At 57.2% G+C, this 18,213-nt stretch overlaps 1 protein-coding gene and 1 long non-coding RNA gene across 6 annotated transcripts in view; one reads left to right on the plus strand and one right to left on the minus strand.

Moving 5' to 3' along the window:
• Window positions 1-13,774, minus strand: part of OSBPL2 (oxysterol binding protein like 2) — a 37,164-nt gene extending 23,390 nt beyond the window's left edge. Inside the window, exons 1-2 of one of the 4 annotated variants that reach the window (XR_007150699.1) lie at window positions 7,383-7,908; window positions 413-585 (exon numbers count right to left, since the gene is read on the minus strand). Coding sequence is in view for 3 of the 4 variants with exons in the window: in XM_047851403.1 (XP_047707359.1) it covers window positions 413-449 (37 nt within the window). In the remaining variant the exon portion in view is untranslated. Of the gene's footprint in view, window positions 1-412; window positions 586-7,382; window positions 7,909-8,559; window positions 8,583-13,117; window positions 13,296-13,623 lie in introns of those variants that run through there. The other 3 variants (XM_047851403.1, XM_047851404.1, XM_047851405.1) reach the window with 3 other exon arrangements.
• On the plus strand, window positions 12,174-17,825 carry LOC125161633 (uncharacterized). Of its 2 annotated transcripts, XR_007150701.1 has the most exons (4): window positions 12,174-12,341; window positions 12,435-12,483; window positions 12,583-13,067; window positions 14,610-17,825. It is a non-coding gene; the product is annotated as an uncharacterized LOC125161633 (long non-coding RNA). The 2 variants fall into 2 exon arrangements; XR_007150700.1 differs by having other exon boundaries at window positions 12,175-12,483.
• The last annotated feature ends 388 nt before the right edge of the window (window positions 17,826-18,213 follow it).

Below are 18,213 nucleotides of genomic sequence, written 5' to 3' on the forward strand. Positions count from 1 at the left end.
CGAACTCTGAAACGGTAAGAGGTGTCGCGGAAGCACGCACACTCACGAGCCTCGGAACACTTTACGCAGCACTAAACAAGATCCGGTTAGAACAGAGGACAGCGAGGCTTTGATCGTTACGTATAAATAACATAAGAGAACTGCCCGTCTCACTTAGGATCCAAATAACAGTATTTACGCTCCAGGGCAACTCTTCTAAAGACTAACACCCAGTTGCCCCTTCTTGTTATCACCTGTGGCCCAAAGCTGAGCTTCTCCCCCGCAGCTGCGATAGGGTCCATGCGAGTCAACGCCGGGGGACACGTCGCGTCTCTCTCCTGCATGGCCTCACATCCCAAGGCCGAGTCCAGGACCCGGACCCAAGCTCCTGCTCCCACACCGTGGCCTCTGAGTCACTTCCTGCCCCGCTCACCTGTGACAGCATCAAAGAATTCCTCCTCGCCGTTCATCCTGCCGTAGCCCGGCTCCCTCGCCACCCGGTCTTGGCTCTTCTACTGAACCATTGTACTGGACCTACATCGACAGCGTAAGTAATCGTGCACCGTGAACTTTCCTTCTGGTGAAAACCCAACAGGCACTGGAAATCTAAGGGGAGAAAACATTTCAGTACACTTAGCTTTCAGAAGTTTTATGGTTCAGAAACATTTAGAAAATACCCATCCACCATTCTTGAAATCAATCTCAATTACAACGTAAGCAAAGAAATAACATGAGTGATCTAACAAATGCAGGATTTCAAAAAGTATGAAAACATCCATAATATAAATATCCATCAATGAATAATAGATCAAGAAGTAATCATTATTTGAAGTTATTAGTGGTTTTTTAATGTTTATTTATTTTTGAGAGAGAGGCAGAGTAAGAGCGGGCAGGGGAGGGGCAGAGAGAGAGGGAGACGCAGGATCCGAAGCAGCTTCAGGCTCCGAGCTGTCGGCACAGAGCCCGACGCGGGGCTCGAACCCACGAACCGTGAGATCCTGACCTGAGCCGAGATCAAGAGTCACACACTTAACCAACTGAGCCACCCAGGCACCCTTATACAGTACTTCCACTTTTTAAAGATAATTACAAATTTTTAAAAAGAAAACAATGAAATGATAGATTCGGAGAGAGTTACTGTACAGGTGGAAAGGCGGGTCAGTTTCGCTGGGTGTTCACTCACATGTCTGGGGCTCAAACCTGCCCCCAGACGTCCCACTGAAGGTCACCACATACCCACACGGAAGCTACAACAGGTGGTTATAGGCAAATGTACAGAATGATTTTCAAGTATTTGTTTCACGCCAACTTAAACAATTTTTTTAATGTTTATTTATTTTTGAGAGGAGGGGGAGGGGCAGAGAGAGAGGGAGACACAGAATCCGGAGCAGGCTCCAGGCTCCGAACTGTCAGCACAGAGCCCGACGCGAGGCTGGAACCCACGAACCGCGAGATCGTGACCTGAGCCGAAGTCAGACGCTCAACTGACTGAGCCCCCCAGGCACCCGGAAGAACAGGATTTTATAAATGGAAGAGACTGAGCAAAAGATTAGCCTTGTCCCAGAAGGTCTGACTTTTTACAAAAACAAGCTGAGTCCATCTCACTATGTTAGTTAACACAGATCTGGGCCCCCAGAGCCCTCCTGCGAGTTCTGAGGGTGGTGAAGCAGCAGCCGGTCCCGAGGGAGGGACATGCCCTCTGTCCTTGAGTGGAGACACAGCACTGGGTGACGTCCCCAGAGCGAGTCATCTCTGGCCCCGTCCGGTGCTACACGAGCTCCCACACTAGAAAACAAACTGGCATTAAGTTCCTCCATTCTTCCTGCCTTGAAAGGCTCTCTCAGAGACGCCTTTTCCCTTCCCACCGGCGGAACCAGGCACCAGGCGGCTTCTGGAAACACCCATACAAAGCCTCGCTCACAAGTCCGGGATTCGTTGCCTGTGCACATTAGAGAAGTTATTACTTACTTCCAGTTCCTCTGGGACAAAATGTGTCCCCTCTACAACACGTAGCAACTTACTCTGCCCCGCTAGAAGCCACCCAAAGGACCCAGGGTCCCTGGAGGAGAAATGGCTGAATCCAGGACTGGGAACCAACCCTCCAGGGCAGCAAGAAGCTGGGGGTCCCGGCACAAGATGCAGGATGGGCCTGCAGAGGCTCCCTCTGCAACAGGAGAACCGTCTGAGCACCAGGATGCTCCAAGACACTGAGACACATCGGGTACAGCTGGGTCCTCGCTCGCGAAGATGCCGGAAGGAGACGGGGCGGCCGTCCCGGATGATGCCGGCTCACCCGGTCGTCCCGGAGCAGGGGCCACGCCGATCTCCTCAGTGTCGCTCTGATGTTGTGCCCGTGCTGCCGCAGCGAGCACAGCCGACTTGCTCTGAAAAACCAGTCAACGACGGGAGCACCAGGAGTCCTCCTGTCTCCTCTTGGGCGCAGCCTCTCTGCACCGCTGGGGGGGGGGGGGGGGGGGGGAGGGGCAGGTAACCAGGGTGGGCGCTGCTACAGAGCAGTTTCCAGCGGGTCCATGGGATGAGGGTGTGTGAGAGGCGAAGGGGCCGGGAGTCCTGACCCGTCCGTGCGGTGATCCCCCACCACGGGCTGCAGTGGATACTCACTCCCGGCCTCTCCGGGGGGACACCAGCCCGGGAGACACCACCAGTCCTCCCGGCTTCCCACAAGACGCCTCCCCTCATTGAGAGGAGTCTCACCCAGCTCTCTCTGAGGGGCGCCCTCTGACTGCCGTCCGTGCGTCCAGGACCCCGGCTCAAAACGCAAAATGTTCCTCCACCACTTGTACAAGTCCCTGTGCCTAAGCCTTACACATCCATCTGCACGACTCTCTCAGGAAAACAGATCTGCTCGTCTAGGACTGAGTGAGTGGCTAAGGAACCCTGGAGGTTACTCTCCAGGGTCGACTCAAGAGGAGACCTGTGAGTTATCTCTCTTTCTCTATAAACACCAGGCAAGGCCACCCAGAGGTGATCTTCACAGGGAAAGACAGGGACACGAGTAAATGAAAGCACTGAACCTACTTCTGCAGTTAAATTACCAATTCTGGATTTTTAGATTGTTCAAACTAACATAAGTCCTATCTAACACTTTAAAAACGTGCTGGCAGGCACCAACCAGATGGAAGGGGAGGAAGGAAACAGAGGACCCGCCTGACACAGTAAACCAAGCAAAAATATGGCACACACCTGGAACACGCCCCGAAGCAGCAACAGGACACACGGTCTCCAGCAGCGACCGGATGTCAGGCCACGGATTACATCTCAACAGATTTTACCAAAAACTCTCGCGCAAATCACCTCCTTTCCCCGTAAGGCAACGAGTTAGAAATCAATAACAGAGGGAAAACTGGAATAGTCACAAACTGTGGAAATCCAACGGCAGGCTCTTAAGCAAACAACGGGTCAAAGAAGAAATCCCAAGGGAAATGGGAAAATACTTAGAAACAAATGAAAATGAAGACACAATATACCCACACATAGGAGACGCAGTGAAGCCAAATGCTGAAGTGAGGGAAACTTATAGCTACCAACACCAGCATCAAAAACTCTCAACCTAACTCAAATCAACAACCCGACTTTCCAAGCTGAGGAAAAAGAACAAATACCAGGGTTAGCAGAAAGAAGGAAATAAGGAGAAAACAGAGAAAAGGAAATAAGGAGAAAAGGAAATAAGGAGAAAACAGAGAAAATCAATGAAACTAAAAGTTGGTTCCCTGATAACATCAACAAAATGATCACCTTCAGCTAGGTAGACTAAGAAAGAGAGAGAGAGAGTACGCAACTAAAATTGGACATTCTTACCGATTCGACATAAATACAAAGGACTCGTAAGAGCCTACGAACTATGAGCAATGATACGCCAACCACCTGGATACCCTAGATTGAAAAGGACAAATTCCCAGAAACACAAGATTCACCAAGACGAACTCACAAAGAAACACAAAATCTGTGACTAGTAAGGAGACTGAACCAAGGATCAACTCTCACAGCAGGGGCGCCTGGGTGGCTCAGTCAGTCGCGCGTCCAACTCTTGATTTTGGCCCAGATGATGATCTCCCGGTTCGTGAGATCAAGGCCTGCATCAGGCTCCTCACGGACAGCATGGAGGCTGCTCGGGATTCTCTCTCTCTTTCTGCCCCTCTCCCTGCTCACATTCTCTCTCTGTGTCTCTCAAAATAAATTTAAAAATTTCACTTAAAAAAATCTCACAGCCAAGAAAAGCCCTAGGCCCGATGGCTTCCCTGGTGTATTCTACCAAACATCCAAGGAAGAACTAAGACCAATTCTCCTCAAACTTTTCCAAAAATTGAAGAGGAGGGAGCATTTCCTAACTCATTCTATGAGGTCAGCATGACCCTGAACCAAGGCCAAACAAAGACACTACAAGAGGAGAAAACTACACTGCAATGTCCCTTAAGAACACAGAGGCGAGGGGCGCCTGGGTGGCGCAGTCGGTTAAGCGTCCGACTTCAGCCAGGTCACGATCTCGCGGTCCGTGAGTTCGAGCCCCGCGTCAGGCTCGGGGCTGACGGCTCGGAGCCTGGAGCCTGTTTCCGATTCTGCGTCTCCCTCTCTCTCTGCCCCTCCCCCGTTCATGCTCTGTCTCTCTCTGTCCCAAAAATAAATAAAAAACGTTGAAAAAAAAAAAAAAAGAACACAGAGGCGAAAGTCCTCAACAAAATAACAGTAAAATAAACACATTAAAACACATTCAGCAACACATTAAACGGACCATACACAACGACCAGATGGGATCTCTTCCTGGAGTGCAAGGATGGTTCAACATATGAAAACTGATTGATATAATAGGTCACATCAACAGAATCATGGGGAAAACACACATGACCTTCTCAGTCGATGCATAAAGATCATCTGAGAAAATTCAACACATTTTCGTGATAAAAACTCCAAAAGCTAGCAATAGAAGAACAGTACCACCCCCTAGGCAGAGCCAAATATGAAAACCAACGGCAAATACAGTCAAAGGCGAAAGACTGAAAGCTTTTTCCTCTAAGATCAGGAACAAGGCAAGGATAGCAGTTCCTCAAAAATTAAACACAGAATTATCACATGACCCAGCAATCCCACCTACCGGCATTTGCCCAAAAGAACGGAACGCAAGGTCCCGGAGAGATGTTTGCACACGCAGGCTGACAGCAGAATTACGCACAACAGCTAAAACGTGCAAGTGAGCCGGTACCCGCTGGCGGGTGAACAGAGAAACCAAATGTGGTTTATACGCGCAATGGACCATCCCGGCCTCGGAAAGGAGGGAAAGGCTGATACCCGCCACCACGTGGAGGGACCTTGAGGACACTGTGCTCAGTGAAGTGAGCCAGGCACAAAAAGCAAACACTGTCTGATTCCACTTACATGAGGACTTACGGAGTGCTTAAATTCATAGACACAGGCGATGGCTGCCAGGAGCCGGAGGCAGGGGAATGGGGATTAGCGTTTAATGGGGACAGAGTTTCAATTTTACAAGACGACAACGGTGCCAGCGAGGGGTGGCAATCAGGGTTCCACACGGTTATGAATGATTTACTACCACTGAAACGCACACTTAAGAACGGTTAAGATGGGGGCGCCCGGCTGGCTCAGCCAGTGGGACGCGCGACTTTTGATCTTGGGGTTGTGAGTTCCAGCCCCACCGTGGGTATAGAGATTATTTTTTTAATGGTTAGGATGGTAAATTTTATGTTATTCTACCACAACTGTAAAAATTGCAAAAAGTACATTAGCACTGCAAACAAAAAATAAACGATTATGCACAGAGCTCAAACGCACTGGCTGCTAAGCCTACTCAGCTTCACCCTAAAAGGGAAACGCTGCCATTATCACCAGCGATGGGACTGTTGCTAAGGAGGGACCCCAAAACCTCATCTCACACTCCAACCTCGGGGAATGTTTCTCCTTCTGACGGCTCAAAGTGGTGGCTCATTCTCACCAGGAAACCGTGTGGCCGTGTGAAATCGGGGACCTGCAGAGCAAGGTCGGGCGCTGGCACGGGGAGGGAGGCGGACGCGGACCCCAGGCCGGAACGCAGGGCGGTCCCAGAAGATCGCCAGGGCGACTCGGGAGGCCCCGCACGGAGAGCAGCCTCGGGAACTGGGCCCGCGCTCAAGGCGCCGACTGCCTACGGCTGGGTTTCCATCCAGCACAAGTCAGAAGCTCTACCTTCTAGGGCACAGTTCATGGCAAGGCTCTCATGGCCCCAGCTCTTAAGGTCAAGGCCAAACGATCTAGAAACAGATGCCCCGTCCACAGTGCAGAGAACTCGATGAGCCTCAGGCTAGGGAGGCGACAAACCAGAGCCCCCCCTCTCCCCCTCCCCCGGGTCCCCGTGGGCGTGAGACCCCTGGAGAGACGTTACAGTAACACTGAAAGTTACCAGAGTGCTCGGCGGTTCCCCAGGGGCCCCGGAGCAGGAAACACTGTCGCTTCCGAGCGTGGAAGCCGCACGGCTCAGCACACACTGGACAATCAGCCGTGGGCGGGAAGTGAGGAACAGGGTGGCAGAGATGGGAGCGAGAAGTCAGGAACAGGGAAGCCAAGGCTTCTCGGTGACGCTAACGCGTGGCAAGGGGGACGCTGGCCCTGGCGGAGGGGCGGCCCCCGGCTCGCGGGCTCTCTCCACCAGGCAGCTCCACAGGCTCGAGTGAGGGGCCCCGAGCCACCCCGTCCTGTGCCTCTGGAGCCCTCGCCCCTGTGGGGGGACACCGTGCTTGGGGCCGCTCGTACTTTTGGTGCCTCGAAGCCACTTTGTGCACGAGGCCCACCCGTCACCGGATGCCCACTATGCCACAGCCCCGCTTCCCTCCTTCGTAAAGCCTCAAAAATTCATGCAGGCACACACCCCACCCGCACAGGCTCCAGCCCGCCAGAAACGCACTCGCGGGCTCCGTCGGGCGCGGGGCCGCTGGCTGCCGGGGACTCTGAGCCCCCGGAATGGGGCTGAGACCACGGGGCGGGGGCCTTTCCCGCTGCCCACCCGGCAGCCCTGGCCAGCTCCCGGGATCCCGCCACACACAAGGAGGCGGTCGGCAGAGCAGGGAGGCGCCGAAGCACCGGGGCCGGTCGACCTTGCCAAGACCCAGCCGCCGGGTGCGAGCCAGTAAGGATATCAGGCCAAGCCCGCCGTTCGCTCTCCTTCCCAAAACCGCCTGCACTGCTCAACTCGCAGTCACGGAAACACGCCTCGGGCCACCCGCTGAGGGACCCTCCGGCCCGCCCGTTCCCACAGCCGCACAGCCGGGGCGGTCAGCGACCTGCTTGGGGCGTACACAGCCTGTCTCACAAGGTGAGCCGCACAGACCGTCTGCCTCCCTCCCGGGGAGCGCCGCGCACTCGGGCCTCCGGGACCAGGGGCGGGAGCAGGGACTGACCGCTGGGCTCTGCGTCCTTCCACCCGTGCGGGATGTGATTCCATCCGGTTGTACGCGACGCTCCACCGAGTGCCGTTTCCAGGCCACGGCGGGTGAGCCGTGTGTCCCTGTGTGTGTCCCTGTGTGTGTCCCTGCCCGGGTCTGCGTCATCTTCATCGCAAAAGCCGGCCTCCTGACACTGCAGAATTTACGGCTTCTCCCCCGACGGGCAGCTGTGGGCTCCTTCCAACACACTGGCGCCACCCTCAGAAGGCACCACCTCGCTTCCAGACCGGCCGAGCCGGTTTACCAGCCACTGTGCAAAGGCTGGTGGGTGGGGTTAGGAGTCCACTCAAGAAACGGAGGGCTTCTGGGCTTGAGGAAGGTACACGAACCTCTCATGCTCTGTCAATCGCTAACTGTTCACCGCTCTCCGGGCCAACAGGGTGGCCTTGAAAGGCAGGCAGAGGGTGAAGCTGCCTGGCCCGGAGGAGGAGAGCAGGGGAGCCACACTTCCTGGTGGGACTGGGCCGGCCGGCTGGCTCGGCAAGTGGGAGTGAAGCACTCCACCACCCAGGACCACTCCTTCTAGCTCCCTGTGCCCCCTCCAGATCCCCGCCTCCATTGAACCAAACTCCTTCTCATTCAACGAGTGCCAGGAATACATCACACACTTCAAGGAACAAGAGCTTAGAACCCAGCACCAAGTGTTTCCAAACATGCACGGGATGAACGCAAGCTTTTTCACGTACACACGTTTGTTTTAATCGACCTCATCATTGCGAACCAGAAAAAAGCGGTTCCAACGCAGCTCGAGAGAATGCGTGAGAACACTCGGGAACTCTGTCCACGGCCTGTGGTCTGTGTTCACAGAAGACCGCCGAGCAGCCACCACGCCAGAGGGTGCCGTGCAGAGCCCTGAGAGTCCGCAGGGCCAGCCCCCCCGCGCTGCCTGGTAGCCTTTGATGAGCAGAACCAAATGCCGCGGACCAGCAAGGAGCGACCGTGGCAGCTGGGATGCGGGGCGCGGTGCGGGAGCAGCGAAAGGGGGTGCCCCGGCCATCCTCAGGGCACCCCACTCCCACAGAGCCTGCTGCCAGCCTCCGTCCGGCAGGATGCTTCAGATGCCATCTCCGTCACGGCACAGAGTCCCGTCTGCCATACCTGCCCTTCCCTGTCCCACGTCCTTCCCGCTCACCTCCAGGGACGCCCTTCTCACTGGCGCTGATATCAGACCTGCTGGCTACTCCCAGCTACACTTCCTGAACACTAATGGTGGGGACGGGCGGTGTCAGGGATGAATTTGTAACCAACGTCCCAAATACGAGAGAGAAACAAAAGGGGAAAAATCGTAAAACTCTGTGTTCGTTGTTTTTCTTCAGGAAGGTAACTAGGTTCTCCACTAAGTTCTCCAAAGGGCTCTGCATCCAAAACTGGGCTATGACCCCACGTGTGGGCCCCACGTGCCAGTGAGCACACCAGGCACCTGAGAACAATGGGAGCGGGTCACACACACATCCCGGAAGCCCAGATCCAGTAGATCTGGGGCTGGGCCTGGAACCTGCACTTCTCAGAAAATTCCCCGGGTTTTTGTGATGAGAAGCCAGGGTTAAAATCCCTCCGTCGCTAACCAAAGAGCCTTCCGCCCTGACAGGCATCGGCATTCAACCCAAAGCACAGCTAGCACAGACAAGCACCTACAGCACCACTGAGAGGCTGGCTCCCCGCACGGGGACCCCTCCCACCCTGCTCTGTCCTGGGGACCTGCCCTGCTCCCCCAACCCGGTCAAGGACTCTGGAAGACAGGTCCTTGGTCCTAACTTATACAGGATTATACAGCATGGCTCCGGCCCTTCTCTCCCCTGTCCAGTGTGTGACAGTGTGACATCTGTCACCACTGTCCTTTTTCCTGGTGCTTCTCTACACACCAAAGGGTTCCAGTGTGGACATCAAATCATACAGTCACCCTGGTTTTAAGGCAATGGCAGAAGTCACTTTCTGGCCAACACAGTGGCTCAGTGTGTCAGACTTCAGCTGATCTTTTCTCGCGATCAGCCTTTTGTTTGTCCAATAAAACTCACAGCCTTCCCTGCCCCATGGCTGCCACAGTTTTTTCCAGAATCTGGATTCAGTACAGCTTCCCTACAGACCATTCTCGTGTATGTCATGCTCTCTCCCAAGAACCTCTGCACCAGCCTGGACCAAGATTGTCTCCGGGCACCTTTTAAGGCCAGTGCCCATCCACCGCTCACCATCAGACAGGCCTGGCCACCCAGGAGCGGCCCAGATGGTTTCCACCGCTGACAGGCCTCAACCCTGGGGACAGCCCCAGACCCTAGCACCCAGGGACCCAGGGTTTCTTGAACAGACTCCCAGGCACGGTGGGATGAGGCCCAGAAGAGCGCCACGCACACGCCCACCCCCCACCCCCATCGGGCCCCAAGGCTGTGGAGCCAGGGGCCGCTCAGCCAGGATTGATCCCAAAGTCCGGGTCTCCAAACAGCGCCTGCAGGCAGTGCCGCCCGGATCTCAGACGTCTGCTTCTTCAAGACAATCCTTGCTCTTTTTTTACTTGTAAGTCTTCTCTACCCCCAACGTGGGGCTCAAACTTACAACCCAAGATGAAGAGTCGCACGCCCTACTGGCTGGCTCAGTCCAGCCGGGCGCCCCAAGACAGCCCTTTGTAAAGGCTTACTTCTACTCTGGCTCCACACAAAGATCACGACGTTTGCATAACCTGAAGGTCCAGGCGAGAGACCTGGTTTGGGGTTCTGCCCAACGGCCCCAAGTTCTTTTCTGAGTTTGGAAGGGAGAGGAAGAAATGCCGTCGAGTTCGCAGGCCTGCCCGAGTGGCCATTGATCGCACAGTCCCCAGGAGAGCTGCGGGTACGGGCCGCACTCCACACCGCGTCTCCCAGTCCGGGCTCGACCCAACCCGGGCGTGACGCGGCTGTCACACCAAGCACTTTGAGAAAAAGAAATGACGGCAGGGACACAAGTTAATCACCGCGCGCGGAAAGCGCATTTAAAGTATCCAAGTGCCACCCAAGACACTAACGCTTGTTATTGATCAGTCAAGTTCACATACTAACTTCCTTTCGGTCTCACTCCGCTACGACTCAACTGTAAAGTGCGCCAAGCTCAGGGGGAAGCTGCACGCGTGACGGCGTGCCGAGCACTAAGTCAGGAGTCAGCCTCCACCGGGAGGACACGGCAGTGGCCCCGACCACGCGCTGGCTGTCCCCGCGCCCAGGGCCCTCGGCTGAGGCACGGTGTCTCCGTAAGCACCGGACAACCCCATGCGAACAGTCGGAACTTGAAGGCACCCCCGTGACTCATCTCAGCAGAAGGCAGAGCTGCCCACCTAAGATGTCCTGGCTTCACTTCGAAACCGCATCTGCGCCTGTCTGTGTCACGGCCAACTTCAGCACTCTCTGGCCGGAACGGAAGGGGCAGCCGAGGGGCACCCGGCACCCGTCATGACACTGGACACTCTTCCGTTACATTTTCACAGACAGTCCTCACAGGAGCCTGTGCTGCAGCCACAGACCCCGGACGCGAGAAGAGAGAAGTAACTCTGCCCCCATCGAAGTCAAGGGGCTGCGGCTGGAGCCCGAGGGCCCCCGCCCGCGCTCTCCCTGCTGCCCCCACCACTTTCGGAATGATTCTTCAACTCTGGAGCATGTCAGCCACCTGGAGCACCGTCCTCCCGGCTCTCACTCCATGTAAGCCCTACGTGCCTCGTATCCGCCGCAGCCAAACTCCCAGGAAAAGACGAGGCCGTGGCTTTTCAAAGAAATACTAAAGAAACCATTTGTACGAGACAACTAGCCCCGTTTGAAGACAGTACTGAGTGCCTAAAAGGTTGGAAAACTTCCCCACTAAAAAACCAAATGTCCTTTTGTAATCAGCTGAATGTAACAAAACGTTAGCAGTCCAGCCAGCTTTAAGTGCACGTGCAAGCCTCATTTGCTAGCATTTCCTGGAGGGCATGGCTGAGGGCACTAGGATGAAAGTCAAGTGGCACTTTTTAAACATTACAATAACCCCGTTGGTCAAAATGCTAGACAAAACGGGAGTCTGATGCCCCGAAACGCCTCTGAGACAAGGAATGCCCTGGGCGTGCTTCGCGGTAATGCAGCGAGTCTGCTCAGAACTGAATTGCGAGCCACAACGTCAGACCTGCACGGACCTCCATCATCGCCCCGCTCCTACAATTCAGCCTTCCGAGCGGTGAACATCAACCTCCTTGCTGCCAACGAAGCAACTGGGCAGCAGGTGGGATATTTCAGGAAAAGCTGGGATAGCCAGATGGAGAATTCCTTTATTTCAGTAGGAATAAAATGGTTCTATAAACACTCATGCTCACAAAAAAATGAAAATCTCTCAGGTGCATATGCTGTAAGAAATACAATTCTGACACACTGTAATACAGCACATGTAGAATGTTCCAGAAGAAAACGTTAAGGGGCTATTGTAAACAATAATTTTGGTTTTAAAAGGCCATAGGGAGGGGCGCCTGGGTGGCTCAGTCGTTTGAGCGTCCGACTTCGGCTCAGGTCATGATCTCATGGTTGATGAGTTCGAGCCCGGAGTCAGGCTCTGTGCTGACAGCTCAGAGCCTAGAGCCTGTTTCAGATTCCGTGTGTGCCTCTCTGTCTGCCCCTCCCCCGCTCATGCTCTGTCTGTCTCTCTCTCTCTCTGTCAAAAATAAACAAACATTAAAAAAAAAAATTTTTTTTTTTTTTAAAAGGCCATAGGGAGAGGCACTTTAAGAGTGTAAACTCTGAAGCCAGCCTACTTGGGTTCAAATCCCTGCTCCATCATCCACTACTGTGTGACTCAGAGTAAGTTACCCACCTCTCCGCTCCTTGGCTCACTCATGAACACATTAAGGATGTCAAACACAGGAATAAAGGGAATATAATAGGCTCGCTGCAGTCCTGGGAAGACAACTGTTACACAGTATCACCACCCGAGGTAGGAGCTGTTATTAACATTAAGGGCATGTGACGCAGACAGGAAAAGCAAATCTACCCGGGAGAGTCAGTCCATGCATGGTCATGTTTTCAGTGACAACACCATGCCAGGCCCCGCGCTGGACAAGGAGGAAGTGGAGCCGGTAAGGTTCCTGTTCTCAACAAGAGGAAAGGGAACTAATAATCTGGGGCACCTACTATGTGCCGGGGACTTGGGGGTGATGGGGTCGTCTGCTCCTCAGCCCTGCAGGTAAATGACATATGGCACAGAGGAAGGAGCTGAGGCTGGGGGAGATGGGAAAACACCACCCAGCTGACGGTCAGCAAGAGCCTTCTACTTGGAGGGACGCCCTCCGGGACACCGTCCTTGCACCAGCCCCCAGGGCTGTGTCCCTCCCACATCCCCAGTGGGTTGGAGGGGTCAGGCAGCTTGCTGCCTGCATTCCAGAAATGAACGGAGGGAGCGAGGCCAGGTCTCCAGATGTGCCCAGGCAGGCAGTCCCAGAAAAGGGGCTAATGCTGCCGCGCAGCTGCGGGCCCAGGTGGGCAGCTGGTCCCGGACTGACACTCAGGATACAGACCCGGGACGTGAGCACGGCTTCCCGGGAGGTGACCCTCACACTCAGGAGCAGCGGGAACACCGGGCCAGCACCTGGTTTCTCCTCCCGCACACGTGGGGGTACCGACTGGAGACCGCCCCAGGCCCCGTTCTGCGAGGCTGCGCTCGGTAAGTCCGACGGCTTGCGCGGGAGCGGGGAAAGAGGAAACACGTCCGACCTGTGCGACATCGGTGTCCGGTCCAGGGCGCCCCACGGCACGACGGGCAGCGACGGCTGACACACGGACGGCGAGCCAGGCGCGGGCGCACCAGCCCTCCCACAGGTGGTCGCCCGGGGCGGCGGGGTCCCCGGCGGGGACGCTGCCCCTCCGCGCGGCCCGCGTGTGCGACCCGGGGCCGCAGCCCAGCCCGCCCCGACCCGCAGCCCGCGCCCCCGGCCCTCCCGACTTCCGGCGCCGCGGTTGCCCGGCGACGCGGGGCCTCCGCCGCCGCCCCCCGCCCGCCGCCGCCAACTTTCCTCCCAAGTTTCCCCGGGGCCGCAGGGCTTGACGGGCGGGCGGGCGGCGGGGGTCGGGCCGGGGTCGGGCCGGGTCCAGGCCTGGCCGGCGGGTCGGTGAGCACGGGGCTCCCGCTCCCCACCACCACCCCGCCCCGCCGGGCCTCCCGCCCGCCCGACGCCCGCCCGAGCCCCCGGCGACGCGGGGCCGGGGTCCGGGCCGCTCACCTGGACCGCGGTCCCTCCGGCGCCGGCCGAGCCTCGCCGCCCACCCCGCCCCCGCCCCACAGGCCCGCGACCCGCTGACACCGAGGCGGAAGTGCGGCCGGCCGCCAGGCAGACTGACAGCCGGCGCTCTCCACTCGCCGCGCCCGGCGCCGGAGCGTCAGCGGCCGTCCGCCCAATCCGCGCCCGGCCCGAGGGCCGCGCCGGGAGGCGGGACTATGCTAATCATTTGCGGGAGCGGCAACCCCCGTTGCCCCTCGGGAGTCCCGCCCGCGCGGAGGAGTGACGCCACGGACAGCCAGTCACAGCAGGCAGAGGCGGGGTTATGCAGATATTGACCCTAGGTGGGTGGGAGAGAGGGAGGAAGGGGCGTGGCTGGACGGGTTGAGTTTACAAACAGCGAGTCAGGTGGCGGGGGTGCTGGGCGGTTGGTGGCTCTGCGCTCCGCTGTTCCCGACCCCCAGGGGACGGGCGGCGGCGGGAGTCCTCCTCTCAAAGCTGTCTTCCTCAGTTCAAACATGTTGCGGGCTCCCCCTTGTCCACCCTCCTTGGCATACCATTCATCGCTCACCAGAATCCTGCGCCAATTTACCCTCCGGCCGTATCCCTGGCAGTTAATTCCCCTGTTTAAAACTCACTAATCTGTAGCGGCTCCGCGATTGAGCCCAGAAGCTCTGGAGTCAGACCCCGAGCTTGCATCCTTATCAGCTGTGTGGCCTTGGGCAAGTTAACTAACCTCTCTGAGCCTATGAGCACCCAGCTTTTCCTTTGCAAACTAGGTTTCTCCCACCCTCATCCCATTTGAATCACAGGTCTGGGTGAGTGGAGTAACAGGAACCAGGCTGGTTGCTCAGAAAGTGATTGATTCAGGGGTGAGCAAGTGACCCTGTCCTGGCCAATGAGGGTCCGCCCTGAGACTTCCGCTGGGGGTCGGAGAGCTCAGGCCAGAAGGAAGGCTGAGGCCAAATGACTCTCCCATCTGCCCACAGACCTCTCCAGAACTGGGCCGGCTGAGAGAAAGACGCTGTCTGGAGCTACTTACTGGGCGTCTTGCCACCGTGAGGGATGTGGCGCCCGGGAATGAGGCCAGCCCAGAGGGAAGCAAGAGCACACGTCCTGGGTCACCTGGAACAGCTACACCCTAAGCAAGCTCTGTCCTAGACTTTTCAGTTACAGGAGCTACTGTATTTTCTTTTCTGCTGAAGCCAGTTTGAGTACAAAGGAATACTGGGTCTTGCACCCCCAACAGTACTGACAGAGTAGTCGTGACCACATGGCACACGGAGACAGTCCCGCTCACGGCCGCCTCTTCCACAAAGCCGGACCCCACCCCCACCATGCCCCACCCGGCCTCCTGTCCCCCAATGCTGGTCTCCGTGCTGCCGCCTCAGAATGTGATTCCCCATCTCTAGCAAGGAGGAGGTACTGACAGGTCACCCCCAGCAGGACTAAGGGTGCCTTGAGGGCAGGGGCCGGCCTCAACTGAGTGGATGGGGTCTCCGGCAGGGGTGGGGCCCAGAGATCCCGTCATCCCCCATCCTAGAGACTGGCCCAGCTCACTGGTGGGTCCTGTCACTGCCGCCCGCCGACGTGCTGGGACTGAAAAGGAGCTCTCCCAACCTCTGCTGTAGAGAGAAACCAGGAGGGGGTGGGGCCAAGCCTCCGAAACAAAGGCGTTGCCATGGTTACCCCTGAAGAAACCGACCCCAGCAGAAGAGGGAGGTGTGTGCAGGCCCCCAAGCCAGGACAAGGACAAGGCCTGTTGCCATGGAGATGCTCCAAAGCTTCCCTTGTGGGCCTGGCCAAAGTCCAGTGCAGGGTCCCGAAACCACCACCCCTCATTCGAAGACAGGGCTTTGCGATTCTGACCTAGGGCAAAGGACACGCCCCGAGGGATTCAACCTGCCGGCCCACCCCGTGGCCATGACCTCTGGGGTGAGTGCGGTATCGGGGAGCTAGGGCCAGAGGAGAGGCTGGAATGGACAGAGTCTCCTGTCTGCCCACGGGCCACACCAGGGCTGAGCTTGACCACCTCTGCCCTGGCCTTGGAGTGGGGTAGGGTCTGACCCCAGGTGGGCCCTGCGGCTGGGATATCAGTTTACCCCCTTTTAACAGATGCAATAAACTGAGCTCCAAGGATCAGGTGCTGGTCCTTCCTGGTCCCCGAGGCCAGGACTGAGTGAGAATCCCCTCTTGGCTGATGGCTGGGAGGACAACACCTGGGACCCAACGCAGGAGCATTTTTCCTGATCTTCAGTAGGTCAAGAGGCCGATTCCAGAGGCAAAATTCTCTAAGAATGGGACAGAAGATGGGAGCGGAAAAGGAGACAGAGGGTTTGGGGCCATGCGATGATGGTGGTGATGGCTGACATCATCCAGTGGGTGACATGTCTTGTCCAGTTTCATGCCTGCGACGGCCAACCGAGTAGATACTATGTGTGATTCCCACTGTGCAGATGAGCAGACTGAGCCTGTGCTGAGGAAGCGGCCCAGGAGCTTGTCAGAAAGACAGAGACCTGCCCAGACCTCTCCACCAGGTCTGCCCCTGAACCAGATGCCCAGCTGTTCCTGGGTGGCTGGGGCCCTGTGGGACTCCATATGGGTCACCATATCAACTACTGTTGACCTACCCACTGGCAAGGGATTGTCACAGAGTCTCCTCCATCCTGAGCGCTCAGGCCTGGCTTGGCTCCCAGGGTCCCCTCGGGATCCCGGGGGTCCATCCACATGTGCTCGGCTGGTATGTAACTTTCAGGGTGCCTGTTCCTGCAGGAACTGTTCTCCGACCAGGCCAACCCCAAGAGTGTCTGTGTGTCCCTCACCGCCCCAGAATTAGAACCTCCCCGTCCCACGTCCCGCACGAGGCTCAGTTGATATCGTGACCCAGCAGCCCTGTGGGTGGCTGCCCAGCCTCCCCTCAGCAGCTGGCCGACCTGTGGGCCCGGTGCCCGGAAGCCCCAAATGTGTGGGAACGCGTGCCCCTGCTGTGCCGTCAGGAGGCACGTTCACACACACTACCCTCCTGGCTGTCTCCCCGTGAGGACGCAGAACACGGATGATGCCTCCTTCAGATGGGGAAACCGAGGCTCAGGCAGCAGAGCAGGCTGTCCGCTCGCTGCAGAGCCGGCCGGCAGCCAGAGCCACCCCGTAAGCCCAACTGGGCTGGGCGTCCAGGAGTGCCGATGCCCGCACTGCTGGCCTGGCCTTTGCCTTGGAAGGGGGCGGGGCGGGGCCCGAGGCTCAGCCCTCTCCCTGCCGCCCACGGGCCTTTGCAGAGACACTTTCCGCTCTCTTCTGTGGGATGCTGGGGCGTCTCCTCTGAGGATGCCACCTGGGTGGCCGGAGAGCGCTGGCCACCGCGGCCTGGCCCTGGCCCTCACGTGGCCCAAGCGGATCCTTCCCCATGCAACCTTCTCGTCTCCTCTGCAACGTGACAGCGCTCGGCTTCCCCGTCGTCGGAGGAGGGTATTTTTAGTTTTGAACCCACCACGTGAAGAGAGACAAGTTATCAATAGCAGCGGCAAAGGGCTTTTTCTTTTTTTTCCCCATGGCTTTGGGGCCTGAGCAATCTGCACCCGTTAAATTCTGCCAAAGAAAAAGCAGTGCCTTCCTCTCACCCACTTTCCACCCCGCTGCGGCTCCGCCAGCCAGCTCCTCCCGGCGCGACCCCGCCTGACTCAGCGGCACCCCCATCCCTGGGGGAGGGAGTTGGCCCTGAGGTCAGCGTGTCCCCTGGAGGCACGCGCGGGGGTGAGCTGACCCCGGGGGGCCGAGAGAGAGGGCCAGGCAGGCACGCGGGGGTTGGCGGGGCCCCGCCTTCCACACCCACAGAGGTCACATAGGCCCCACTTCTAGCTTCAGTAGCAGCCCTAGCATTTATTGAGCACTTACTGTGTACCCAGCAGTGGGCTGAGCATCTTTGAGGGCGCTTTCCCAAACCAGGTGCCATGCAATCCCCAGTCCCTTGTGGCTGTTATTAGGTGTTTCTGGAAGAAAGGGTTTCGTGGCCAAGTAGGTTTGGGAAAGCTATGTAAATGAAGCCGACGAGGGGGCACCCAGGTGGCTCAGTCAGTTAAGCGTCTTGATCTCGGCTCAGGTCATGATCTCACGGTCCGTGAGCCCTAAGACCCATGTGGAGCTCAGTGCAGAGAGCAGAGCACAGAGCGTGGAGCCTGCTGGGAACTCTCTCTCCCTCCCTCCCTCCCTCTCTCTGCCCCTCCCCCGCTCGTTCGTGTGCGTGCGCTCTCTCTCTCAAAATAAATAAATAAATGAAATCATAACTAAATAAATAAACTAGGCCAACAAGTGTCCTCTCCGATGCAGGGCTTCCCAGGGCCCTGCTCACTCTGGTTTATGTGGGAGCCTCTGGGATACGGAGGACCCACCTACAGACCCAGGATTTGCTGGAACTGGGAGCTTTTCTTCCATGGAGTGTCCTGCAAGATGCTGGAGGGACCCCTACCTTGCTGGGGGCAGGGACGTTCGGACCAACGCAGCTGCCTTCCCTTCAGGGTCAGCTGGAGCTGCATGTATAGAAACTCAGAACAACAGAGCCTTCTGCAAGGCAGAAGTGTCCTGTCTCACGGGACACAG

The sequence above is a fragment of the Prionailurus viverrinus genome, chromosome A3 (genome assembly GCF_022837055.1).
Source record: "Prionailurus viverrinus isolate Anna chromosome A3, UM_Priviv_1.0, whole genome shotgun sequence".
In the NCBI taxonomy this organism is placed as follows: Eukaryota; Metazoa; Chordata; class Mammalia; order Carnivora; family Felidae; genus Prionailurus; species Prionailurus viverrinus.